This window comes from Polistes canadensis, unplaced genomic scaffold, assembly GCF_001313835.1.
Source record: "Polistes canadensis isolate GaletaPanama2010 unplaced genomic scaffold, ASM131383v1 scaffold_4, whole genome shotgun sequence".
NCBI lineage: Eukaryota > Metazoa > Arthropoda > Insecta > Hymenoptera > Vespidae > Polistes > Polistes canadensis.
This window is the reverse complement of record NW_014569551.1, coordinates 1,901,855-1,915,542: the sequence shown is the minus strand read 5'-3', so window position 1 is coordinate 1,915,542 and position 13,688 is coordinate 1,901,855. Positions and strand designations below refer to the sequence as shown.

The window sequence follows — 13,688 nt, the reverse complement described above, 5'->3', positions numbered from 1 at the left end:
TTAATAAACATCTGGTCAAGTAACTTTAGCTATTATGTTATACGAGATATGTAGGAAAACAATGTCGTAGGATTTTTAAATAAAAAAAACCTTAAACACTATTGCAGTCTGTTATCGGTTATATTTGTAACAATATATAAAGTATTAAAAAAAAATCATTCGCGATAGGTGATGATAATTAATCGTGAAAAAAAAACATAGAAAATCTATCGTTCTATGATGAAAAATTTATTTAATAACAAAAATTGTTCATACCATTTTGAAAAATAAAACAAACAGAAAGAGAGAAAAGAAAAATGAAAGATTTTTCCTTTGTTTATCTGTTTTGAAAGATGAAGAAGGGAATGGTTGATAATGTTCCAGCACGTGCGTGTTGCGTTGAATTAAGTGTGAGAATATTTCCCGTGAGAAAAGACAAAGAAAATCTAAATGGAAAGTAAAGTAAAGGGTCGGTGGTTCGGATCCACACTGGTGTGAAATGTGAAACGCAAAAGCTAGCTAGCTAGCTAGCAGGATTCGCGAATAATGCGAAGAAGGAAATCGAACGAAGCCTTGTTGTGTTGGACTCTGCTCTTATTCGCAGCTGCGAAAAGAGAGACAAGAACACGCGAGTGGAAGTTGCACGAAATGAGTCAACGTTTCCTCCCTCTTGTCTCTCTCACTCTTTATTTCTTGTTCATGTATTTCTTTTCTTCCTTTTTTTTTTTTTCTTTCTTCTTTTTCTATCTTTTACATGGCGCGAAAACAGCACGTGCGTTTCAGCTCGTTGCTTGCTCGCAGCAAGCTCGTTAAAATGGTGGAGATAGACAATACGCGAGTCGTTGATATCACATGCATACGATTTTTTTTTTTTTCTTTTATTAATGCACTCGATTCTTATTAGCTCTCGTTCTTTGTATTTTTGTTTTATGAGAAAGAAAAAGAAAGAGAAGGAATGAGAGAATGATTTAATTTAATGCAATTGTGTACTTTGTTTTTTATTTTATATATTTAGTTTTTTTTTTTATATACCATTTTTTATATTAAATATCTAATTTTGTTTTATAAATAGAATCGTCTACGTCCATTTCCTCTTAGAGAAAAAAAAAACAAGAAAATATAAGTGATGAAAATAAGATGAATATATTTTATAAGAAAATGAATAAATTTGTTTAATTTATGGCCAAGAGTTGTTTCTTTGTTTTTATTCTTGTATAAAAAATTTTACAACGATATCATAATTCTTTGTAGATCTAATTACGGGATTGAAGAAAGAGCACTGTTATAGAAATATAGTAAACGCTTTAGATACTTTAAGAGGAAAAGTTAAGAAACACAAAGCCGTTGTTCGTGCCTGAGAATATGATTCCTTGGAAAGAGTCTCTAGGAATGCATCGATCGAAGGTCGTTAAAATTCTTCTTATTATGAAACTTGTTCTTGCTTTTTAACAATATAACTATCCGCAATATAACATTTATATAAAAATATATCTAAATATCAGTACCTCTTCTTCATTTTATTTTTACTTTTATTGTATATAAACAGTAGAAATTTATATTATTTATTTAAATATAAAAAAAAAAATGCAAATTTCTCTAAATTATTTATTAACCAATGAATATATATTTTTTGTAATATAAGAAAGTATTTATTGACCGTAGTAAATAAATATTAATCTACACAAAATACACACGTGCCAACAAAAACAATATCTTTGAATGAAGTGGGCGTAGACGAGCTGTGCATGGAATTATAAATTTAAGTTGTCGCATTGAAGTTCTGTTAGTTTGACTCCTCCTCGCAGCTAAAAGAACGAAAATAAGGGAATACTTGGTTTGGTATCCAATCCCTTTGTGTATCTTTTTCCTTCCCTTTTCTCTCTTTCTTTTTCTTATATACGTGTATACTAATATAGAAGTACATTCGTTTAGGCCACCGAGCCATTGTATGCAAACAACTTTCCGGCAATAATTTAATACTTTTAACGACAAAGAGAATTCTAACTTTCTCTTTCTTTCTTCCTTTTCCCCTCGCCTCTCTCTTTCTTTCTTTATTTTTTCCAGCCACAATCCCAACCCCATTTAAGACGAAGCAAAACATGCTGGTATTTTTAATACTTAAACTACCAACATGTATGCGTACAAATACTCAAATACAACAATGTTTTATATGAAAATTTTCATAGGGAATACATTTTGTTTATTACAATTAAAGCAAAGTATTTTATAGTTTACACTTTTCTCTTTAATATGATATATTGTTCGTCAAAATAGGTCAAAAATTATAACTAGAGTAATTATTACTGTAAACTCTATTTTTGACATTTTATTAATGAAGGATTGTTCCTTGTTGCTTTTTGCAATCTTTGTAAACTTGAATTTATTGTTGAAAGAAAGAATAGATTGAGCGAATTAATAAGAAATCTTAATCGTCTAGAATGTCAATAATTACTCACAACGTAATCGGAAGGTGAGTAAGATTTTTTAATAAATGTAGGAAAGTGTTCCATGAAACGAGGATTGCACCATAATAAAGTTCGAGAGGATATCAAAACATAAAATGTGTGAGATAAGGCACGATTGAACGAGTAATAATATCTGTGTCTTTTGTTTTATTTAACCTTTTTTAGTTCTACTTTGTTGTAACATCTTTTCATATATAAAAATTCATTTGTTATTGATTGTTATATACATATATACCTACTTTTATAATAATTAATTATCGACCATTTCTATTTATTACTGATTATTTGACTAGTTTGATTTCCACTAAGCCAATTTGTGATTATCCAAATTATGTATATATTAAATATCAGTGTATAGCAGTCAATACTTAAATTAAAATCTTACTTGTACTAAGAATTTTTTCCTAAAACTTGATTCATTACAGACATCTCTTTATTGGACATAGGTTTCAACATTATTCCAGGTACAGGTGGACTTAATTCTAAATCTCTCAGTTCATTTACTTTAACTTTTAAATCACTTCGTAATTTATTTACTTCAACGTCGCATTGTTTTTGATCTATATAATAAAATTTCGTTATAATTTATCGAATAGAATTATAGTCTATAAAATCAAAAGTTACCTTTCAAAAGTAATCCTTCAGCAGTTTCATTTGGCATTTTTAGCAGCATAGGACCTACCACAATCCATGTTTTATTACAATTCGTTTTTTGCAGTGCTCTCATACCAACTCTGTCATCGTTTCTTCGTTTATCAAGTGAAACTATTTCTTGTCTATCCGTAAGAATTTCTCCAGCTTTGGCTTCAACTTGTTCTAAGTGTTGTAATAATTGTTGCTGTTCTTTCATCATTCACAGTTATATTCAATAATTGCAAATATATTATTATTAAATTATTCGTTTACTTGTTGAAAATTACACACAGAAAGTTCTTTCTTAGATACGTTAAAATTTTTGATAGGTTAGAATCTGTTTATACATCAAGTTCTTGATAATGGAACTACGAGCGCTCACGTAGTGCTAGATGCAGAATTTTATAAATAGTGTACATTTAGTATCATCGCTCACAAGAGTATTTATACCATACTAATAGCCAATCTTTAACGATTAATATCTGTTTAGAGTGCATGTTTTTGAATTCTTATAAATAGGAATGAACATATTGAAATTGATGACTAATTTTAACATTACCAATAAATACAGAAGAACATAGAAGCTCATAAGTCTTCTTTTTTACCTAACCAGATTCATCTTAGTTGCTACCGAGACAACCAGTGGGCGATAGTAAGTACTTAACGTGATGATGCTACAATACAATCAAAGAATACAGTATACTTTGATAACTGTAGAAAAGTTAGCATAGAAACTAAACAGCAGAAAAAATAAATAAGTATTCTTTTAAGTGCTCACTAGTTGCACATTTGCAATATATAATTGCACACTTTATGATTTAATTATATAATTAGATATTAATAATTGAAAAAATATTTTATATATGCCAACTTTTTTGTGGTGAAGTATATAGAAACTCACAAGTCCCTTTTTTATCTATTCAGATTTATTTAAGTTGCTACTGGGACTATCAGTGAGCGATGAGGGTACAATACTATTGTATTAGTACAATTAGTACTTACCATCGCTCACTGATAGTCCCAGTAGCAACTTAAATGAATCTAGATAGATGAAAGAGATGCCTTGGGAGCTTTTATGTAGGTCTGTATTCTTTAATACTACTTTAACGACCGATACTGTTTTGTTCTATTCTATCGACTAAGATTATGTAGTATTGTCTTTCTAACTGATACTCTAGTGTTATCTTACCTACTGATGCTCGTTTACTACACTACCAACCGATTCTACTTTGCTCCACCTTACCACTAGATGTTTGGTCTCAGGAAATGCACTTTTATGAATAAATGCATCGTTTTATATAATATATCTACGTACATGCCTTATACTAATCATATGACTAACGTGTGAGAGGCATCAATCCATTCTCTTCCCACGTAGTATTTGAATATAAACGCTGTTGATAACTGCAACCCGTTAGGGTATAAATACAATTACGAAAGATATATATTTCAATTTAGCTATGTTTATAATTAAAAAAATATTTCAAAAAAAGAATCTGTCACAATCAGTTTATTTCACGAATGAAATTGATCAGAACGATGTAAAAGTTTGCCTTTTATTTCTCATAATATTAATTCAGATGTAAATGAAATATCGACGATGAACGATCATCTTGTGTGATGTGACTGCAACATCGTAAACGACGGTTTTACAAATATTTACGAGTTGCAGCTGGAGATAAATCAATGTAAACGCAGTCACGTAATTCGTGACGTTTTCGAGGACGTGCTGTCTTACAAAATTCTCGAGTTATACGTCATCAGTATAATTAACGTGTTCGCTCCCATTAACTTCTGACCTTTATTCAAAGTCTAATAAGAGGAGGACAGTAAGAAAGATAGAAAGAAAGGAAGAATGAAAAAGAGAAAGAGAAATGATTTGTGCAAATTGTATTATTCTATTTTATTATCATAATTTTTTCTCATTATCTTTATTTTCTTTATACTTTTATTATATCTTTCGGATTTTCTTTCAGATAAATGGTTGGTCGTTACGATTATATTTTGCAAATTTGTATTATGAAAAACGATATGTAATTTTTATAATATATATTTTAATTTGGTTTCTTTTGTTACAATCTGTTAGATGATATTACGAGTTTAATTCTTTTGTCTTCGAGTTACGAGAGATATTATTAATTAACTGAAGAACATTTTGTTGAAACATTCGGTCCCCGTTTGAAGTTTAATCTCTAATGGAACGGCCGTCGCAATTAGACGAGACTTATTTTTCTATCGTTCTCTCTTTCTCTTTCTTCCTTTCTTTTTTTATCCTTTGCTGTGCACTCGTATGCAATGTTTGAACGTGCATTCTTAGCCACGTGACATGGCACGCGTCGGTCGTTACACTATCGCCAATGGCAATTGTTTCCCCTAAAAATGATTAGCTTGCACCAACCAAGCCGCGAACCTTATTTCTTTCATCATTCTTACTTACTTCGTTATATCGAATTTTTTCTTTCTTTTTTAATTTTATTATTCTCACACACATTCAATATTTTTCAACTAATTATTAACGTCACTCAAAACTTCCTATTGTAAATAAATTTACCAACTTGGGTCCATATCGTTGATCTAACTTTTAATTTGTCAATTTATTATCTTGTTTATGAATCGTGTATCTTAAAAAAATAGTTGAAAAAAAAAAAAAAAAAAAAAAAATATAACATTTCTGTCATCGAATTCTAATCGTAGACAAAATATTTGCTCTCGATTCAACAATATTTACGTAATATTAAAAATAATAAACAACAAGTTTAATATTAGATTTTAATAATAGACAAATATATATTTTTAATATAAAAAGGAATACAATTGTACAATTAAATAGAAAACTTGATTAAACTTTCTTAACGATTGGGGATCATCTGTGCAATATTCGACACGTGCCACTGTGCTACGGGATTTAGTTTTAATCCGTTTAAAATGAATATTATAGAAGAGGAAAAAGACAAATAACAATGAAAATATATATTAAGATAAATTATTTGTAAGAAGAATATGACGTCATTTATTTCTAAAGCGGAAACAATGTTTCGGAATAATCGAAGGAAATTATCTAGCCGGTTCGTTTTATTTATTCGATCGTTGAACTATTAATTCGAGGAAATTAAGTGAAAGAGGAAGAATAACAAAAGTAAAATAAAAGAAATAAAGAAAGAAAGAAAGAAAGAGAGAGAGAGAGAGAGAGAGAGAGAGAGAGAGAGAGAGAGAGTGATAAATAAAATAAAATATAATAAAATAAAATAAAAATATATGGTCAGAATTGACGTCAGTAAATGAATACGTCAAGATATCGTAAACGTAAACTTGTTGGTTTCGCTGACAAGAGACAAATAACTCGTCATTTAATATCGTTAAATTTGACAATGTTATCAAGGAGTGTCTCTCGTGTTATCTTTGCACAGCCTGGTACCGATTAATCAATCACAAGAAGAGACTCTCAGAGTTTTGTTCAGAAAATCACTGAAATACAAAGTTTCATTTACGTTTCAACGGAAACGGATTAGATTAACTCGTTCTCTTGGAATAATCGTTTTTGTTTAACGTTAGCAAACTATTTTCATGAAATATAATATGTTTTTGTTAAAATATATCAACTCGTTCAACTCTTCTTTGTAATGTAAATTACGAAGAAGAAATAAAGAAAGAAAGATGAGAGATTGTAGAAACAAAAAAATATTTTTAATGATGGTTTACTTGAAAACAAAAAAAAAAAAAATCTAAAAATGTATTTTAATTCGAACAATCGAAAATATTAATAAAGTACATCCACACGGAATGTTCGATATATATCAAATGATTGATAATAAATAAAAAGAAATGTATATTGTAGTTTAAAAGCATCGAGTATAAGTTCGATGTAGTGTCCCCTTCGAAATCCAACAGTAAACTGAATCATTGTCCTCCATGAAAGTCGATTAAATTTCTTTTATTGATTCTTATTTATATGACTTTCAGATGAATAGATTTTATTTATGACGAATATATATATATATATATATGTATATATATCGGAATACTTTTCGAAAAGTTATATAAACAATATTTAATTAAAAAACTTTCACAGAGGACAACGTGCCAGTCTAACGATGGATTTCGAGGAAGACGGTGCACTGATCATATACTCCGTGTTATTATGTAACAATATACATTCCTTTCGATTAATTAACAATTATATTTTATTATTCTAATATACTTTTCTTATATTTAAGATTGTTTAAATACATATATATTGATTTAAAAATTACATACATATATTTACGTACTTTTACATAATTTCGATCTTATATTCTTTTAGACGAAAATTTTACCTACGATGTCATCATTGCAAAAAGGGGAACGTTAAAACAAATATATTTTAGTTTAAACAATTATATAAAGATAGAAAGAATGCTTAAATCATAATGTTTTATTATATTTAATTCTATTTATAAGGAATATTATTCCCGTTAGAGAGACATACGCAACTTTTTTGAAAATCGTATGAACAAAAATTAATAAAATAACTTTCACGGAGGACAACAAGGTCCAGTTTAACGGTGAATTGCAAAGATGACGGCACACCATATTCATATTCGGTGCTTTTAAACTACAATATACATTTCCTTTCGATTTATTAACAATCAATTAAAGTAAATCAAATAACAGTACTGTACTATACTAATATTTTCGATTGTGTATCGTGTACGTGTGTATCTCCACACGTATATCCATAATTTCGTTTAACTATCGATGATCGATTATGGTTTCTATCTCACTCTCTTTCTCTCCCTCTCTTTTTATGTCATTTCAAAAAAATTGATCTTTACGATCGGTTAAAAAAGTTCGTTTCAATACAAAAAAAATAATAATAATAAAAAAAAAAAGAAAGAAAAGTAGAAGAGATTTGCAAAACACAAAAGAGATTTTAGCATAGAACGAAGGAGGGCACTTATGAATTCAATTCTATGGAAGGATCTCTCTCTCTCTTTCTCTCTCTCTCTCTCTCTCTCTTTCTTTCTCTCTTTGTCTTTTTTACTCTTTTTTTGTCTTTAGTCTTCTTCGTCGTCGTCCATGCTCGAATGTTATGACAATTATGAGTTTTTCGTGGAAGCACCGAGCCGGCACGTGGCTGTTAGCTTGAACGTCGTACGTCGAGGGGTACGACGAATGGGGCACGTGCCCTCGCGTGAGAACTACCTCGATCACACGCGTCACATCTACACGTAACTAATACATACACATACACATATACACAGACACACATGATCGACCATTTTATTGAAAGTACGCTAACGCGAGCTATAAACATTATCGTCTTTTCATCTTGATCCCATTTATAATTAACTTGTAAAAAAAAAAAAAAAGAAGAAGGAAATACCAAAGGCGTCGAATCATTTCCACGAATTTTTGTATATCTTATTATCTCTCAACGGAGAATTAAATTCATTTTTATTCGTATTTATGCGCCTGTGATTTTTTTTATATATATATTTTTTTTTTTTTCTTTATAATTTTGATCGAAAGAAAGAATCGCACGACGGATCGATATTTTTCGTTTCGAATTGTAAAAAAAAAAGCATGCGAATGATCCCCCCCGTGGAAAAAAAAAAACAAAAGTGCAGCAAGGAAGGAAGAGTTGTTTTTTGTCGATCTTTTTATCTTTACCTTTATCTTTATCTTTCTACAAATATTGTAGATGATTTAATTCTCTTTGACCGCAGAGATGTACGATCGACGCGTGTCCACGTTCGAGATGCACGTGCACAGAAACGAGGTTGGTTCTCGATCTTAGGATCGATCATTTAATTACGTTTAAGTGTTCATATATATATTTCATTTGCGGTTCTTTGAATATTACATATATGGGATATATTAAATAATAATGAAAAAAAAGATAATAAATTAATATGAAAATGAAAAAAAACAAATATTTTATTTTAAATAATTTATTTTAAGGGTGAGGGTGGTAGTGGTTGTGGTGGTGGTGGTGGTGGAAATTTATCGACCATGGATAACAAAAATATTCTATCTAATCGGTATATATAGGAAATGCAAATAATAATAGAATGCAAGGACGAAAAATCAATCGAGTGGAATCTACGATCAATTAACTTATCCTATTATATCTATGGTTCAGAGATAGTGTATACTCTATTGACAATTCGCCATCAATCATCGAGCCATTAATCCAATTCGATTTTCTTCTCATTCTCTCTCACTCTTTCATGATCCCACTGGACACCAAATAGAATTGAATCGATCGTTGCATTATTTTTTCATTAATATTCATCATAATTATTATTATTATTATTGTGTTATTGTTTTTATTCAAAAGAAAAAGTAAATTTATAATGTTTCGTATCGATCGTAAAGATTTCAAGAATTTATTATTATTGCAAATTTCTATAAATAATTACTAGTTCAATATAAAAAAAAAAAAAACAATTTAATTTTATCATTAAGATTATAATTAATAATTATTACGAACACAAAAGTAATATATATATATATTAATTATCATCAATAAATATTCGAAATATTTATTAAGTTAAAATATGAAAATAAAAATAAACGAGATACACATAAAATGTAATACTCATGAAATTATTCGTAATTCTAATGATACATTTTATAATTAAAACATTAATGATAAAAATAATAATCCGTAAGTTATATAAAAATTTGTTTAAAATTTTCCTTTTCACATTTAAATAAATAAACAACATATATATTCTTTTTCATATTATTAGATTACCCGGAAAGAAAATTTGAAAGAAAAACACTTTTAATATTTATAAATCGGTACGAACAACTTTCCCGAGCAACCTGATACATAAACGGAAAACATTGTAACAAAATCTTTCGATCGATGAGTAAAATATAAAAAACAAATTGAAAGAAAAAGAAAACATATTATCTAAGAAAATATTATAACCTAGTGTAGTAATGAGAAAAAAATGTAATCGAAAATTCATCGAGAAAATCGGAAAAATTATTTCAATACTTTTTTGATCAGCAATCTTTCAATAATAATTAATAGAACAATATACAAAACAAATTATAATAATAAAAAAAAAAAAAAAAAAAATAAAAAAGGAATCATCTTGTATAGAGGTAGTAGGAGGATATGACGATCGGTGGGAGAATGGGAAGATGTCACGAGATGATATCAACAAGATTCGTCTTAAGCGTGTTAGGGGAAAATCGTCCACGGGGTTGTCTCGTAAAATCTTTCTTGCAAAAGTTACAAGGGGTGAGGGTAAACGAGAAAACCCCCAGAGAAAGAGGGAGAAAGAGAAAATTATAGGGAAAGAGAAAAAAACGTCGAGGTGGAGAGGGGAATGGGGAGAAAGGGGAGAAAGGGGAAAGGGGCTGGGGGGGGGGTTCTCATAATGTGTGATAAGGTCGCGGCCGACCGAGGTAATAAATAGGAGAGGGTAACTTGCAGGAGCGGCATTTCGTCTCGCGACGGCGTACAGTTCGCATCGATCGTATTTTACGTTACTCTAATACACTCATATATATATATATACACATACAGAGGGGGAGAGAGAGAGAGAGAGAGAGAGAGAGAGAGAGAGAGAGAGAGGAAAAAAATACGAAAGTAATTCTCTGACATTTGAAAATTACGCATTTTCATTCTATCATCTATTTTTTTATTTCTCGTATATAAAAATTGAAATTGAAAATTAAGTATAAAAAGAAAAAAAAGACAAAAGGAAAGAATAATATATACATCATCGAGATAAAATTGGAACGATTAACTTGGACGCTTACGTTTAGTGACGTCACAGAAAATCCTTCAAAATATTCGACATCATCCACCAACAAGGATACCACCACCCCATAGGAAAAGAAGGAAGAAGAAGAAGGAAGAAGAAGATATATTTTTAAGTGATCATGTTGAAAAAATTGTTGAGCAAATCAGGGCGCAGAATTTTACGGGTAAGAAAACATACAACGGTGTTGTTGTTGTTTTTTTTTTTAATTATTATACGTGAAAATAATTATACGTAATGTTATGCGTCATACGATGTATAATACGTGCATAAGTTTAGTTAGAAACAAGTATACGTGCAGAGAGAGAGAGACATACACGTACATACGTATATATGTGTGTAAAGTTCGTAGCTCGACGACCTAATTTTCGAGCGTGACATCCGAGAGTGACCCGGGCATTGGCTTGCTCATCGTTTTTGACCGTTCGATTCCACTTCCGAGAGCTTTTTAATATTTTTATCAATTATGAAAAGCAAAAAGAAAAAGAAATTAATTTAGAGTAAAGAGTAAAAAAGCAAGAAGTATTACGAATGTGATAGATAAATGGGATAGATAAATGATAAATCTTGATCGTTTTTATCTGGAAGCATTGAAAACGTGTTATTGTAACATTAGAGATACATAAACGCACACATATATGTGTATATACACACGTACACTTACTTACATATGAAGATAGGAATATTATCGTGTAACGTAATCTGTTAGCTTGCGTGTTTTACGTCAGAGAGTCTCGTTTGTAGTCAGGAAGAATGAGGAAGGGGTAGTAGTTAGAAGCGGGAGGGAGGTGGAGGGGTTTGGGGTGATATAGGGTGATGGTGGGTGAGTTGATGTATAGGGAATTGGGGTAGAGTTAGGAAAGTAGGAAAATTGTTTTTTTGACATTTTTTTTTCAATAGATAGAAAAAAAAAAAAACAAACAGGCATAAACACATATCGTTAATTTTAATCGTAGGCGATCAAGAAGCTGTCAACGAGGAGTCGAAAATTGAAAAGGTCGCAACAATCCAATGGTGGTGGTAATGGTGGAAATGGTTGGCAATCAAGTATAGGAGATTTTGATGCAGTATCACTTTCCTTGTCTCTTCCATCCCTGGATGCGAAAAGTATCGACACTTATATGACTTACGTCATCGAGAACATTGACGATTGCGAATCGAGATGTTGTAATTGCTGTGACGAGTACGAAGAAAATCAGAGAAACGAGAACATTGAAAACGAAATGACGACGATCTAACGTTCGTTATATTGTAAAATATAATTAATTTTATTTCTTTTATTATTTATACACTTTTTTCTTTATCTATCTTTTTCTATTTCTCCGTTGTACAGATATTTTTTTATTATTTATTACACGCGTTCCTAATATTGCTGGCAATAAAAAAGAAAAAATGTTTATTTAAAAGAAAGATATGACGAAGCGCATGTTGTGTTAGACCAATGGAAAATTTTTTACATGATGGTCTTCCGAAATAGATCTTTAAACAAATCTCACTATTATTATTATTATTAATATTATTATTATTTTGATCTCGTTTAATTTAATTGTAATTATCATCGTCCACAAAAATGTATAAACTTAAGATTATTTGTATTTCCGTCTCTGTGTGTGTATTTCTAGCATAAATTTTTAGAAAATAAGCTTCTACTGGATTGATTGAATCTGTTTTAATTTAAAAAAAAAAAAAAAAGAAAATGTTTCTCTAGCAAACGATACAATCTTGTTGCTATATTATTCGATATAAGTTCTTTTTTCTTTTTTTTTATAGTGCAGCAATACCAAATATAGTACAAACGCATATTGGATATATGCCTATGTGTGTGCAAGAATATAGTATAGAATAGAATAGAATAGAAATAAAGTTAATGTTCGTTTCTAGTTGGTTTGAGTCGATTTCACGTCCAAGGTAACATACTTGCAATATCATAAAATATTACTTATTTCATCTAATACTTTAATCGATATAAATGTTGGTATGTGTACTTTAATAAATTCAAACAATTAATTATTGTAAATTATAAAAAACAAATGGGATAAATTATATGTGTATACACAAATTTATGTTAAACGTTTCACTAATAAGCATACACACACACACACACATATACACATATAAACGCTATCCGAACGAATCTTTTTCGTCCATTTAATTAAATAATATTCAACATTAATAAAAAAAATATATATATATATATATATATATATATTATATTCTTCTTCCTACGATTACAATTGTAAATAAATTTATTAAACAAGTAAGAAGAAAATTGATATTAACGGAAATATATTTGTTTAGATTAATGAAGATTTCTATGTCGTATATTAAAATTTAAAAAGGATAGATGTAACAAACAAACAAAAAAAATATATATATATATATATCATATATGTAACGTAATATGTAAATGTGTACGTATTTGGCATAAGTGTGACATATTTTGAATGTGTGAAAGATATACGAATGGATAGACGTTGATAAGGCTGTGACTTTGTAAGGGATGCTAGCGTCATCAATAAAATGCGATCACTGAAGTCAGAATTTTACATTATTGCAAATTTTACACCTTATTCACTATTATATATATGTGTGTACATATAAATATATATGTGTGTATACTTGTATTACTTTCCTTTCGTTCGTCTAGCGTGTCTTCAAATATGCATGAACTTTCTTAGTCTTGCAATAGTTTACTATACTATAGTAGTTGGACAAGTTCTTTTTATTTGTTCGTGCCATTTACGAGTAAAGGTTATTTTATAGATAAATATCTTTTATTTCTTTACTTTCTTTATCTTTTTTTTTTTCCATTAGAAAAGTTCTTTCCCTTTTTTAAATTACTTTTTCT

The 13,688-nt window shown here is 29.5% G+C and overlaps 2 protein-coding genes across 2 annotated transcripts; one reads left to right on the top strand and one right to left on the bottom strand.

Annotated features, from left to right (window-relative positions):
• Positions 1-2,578: 2,578 nt before the first annotated feature.
• Positions 2,579-3,654, bottom strand: LOC106787112 (p53 and DNA damage-regulated protein 1). Its single transcript, XM_014749213.1, has 2 exons — positions 3,069-3,654; positions 2,579-3,004 (listed from the first exon to the last, which is right to left on the bottom strand). The coding sequence occupies exons 1-2, from the start codon at positions 3,295-3,297 to the stop codon at positions 2,835-2,837; spliced, it is 399 nt and encodes a 132-aa protein (XP_014604699.1). The 5' UTR covers positions 3,298-3,654; the 3' UTR covers positions 2,579-2,834.
• Positions 3,655-10,657: 7,003 nt separating this feature from the next.
• LOC106787539 lies at positions 10,658-13,032 on the top strand. Its single transcript, XM_014749966.1, has 2 exons — positions 10,658-11,006; positions 11,797-13,032. The coding sequence occupies exons 1-2, from the start codon at positions 10,962-10,964 to the stop codon at positions 12,076-12,078; spliced, it is 327 nt and encodes a 108-aa protein (XP_014605452.1). The 5' UTR covers positions 10,658-10,961; the 3' UTR covers positions 12,079-13,032.
• The last annotated feature ends 656 nt before the right edge of the window (positions 13,033-13,688 follow it).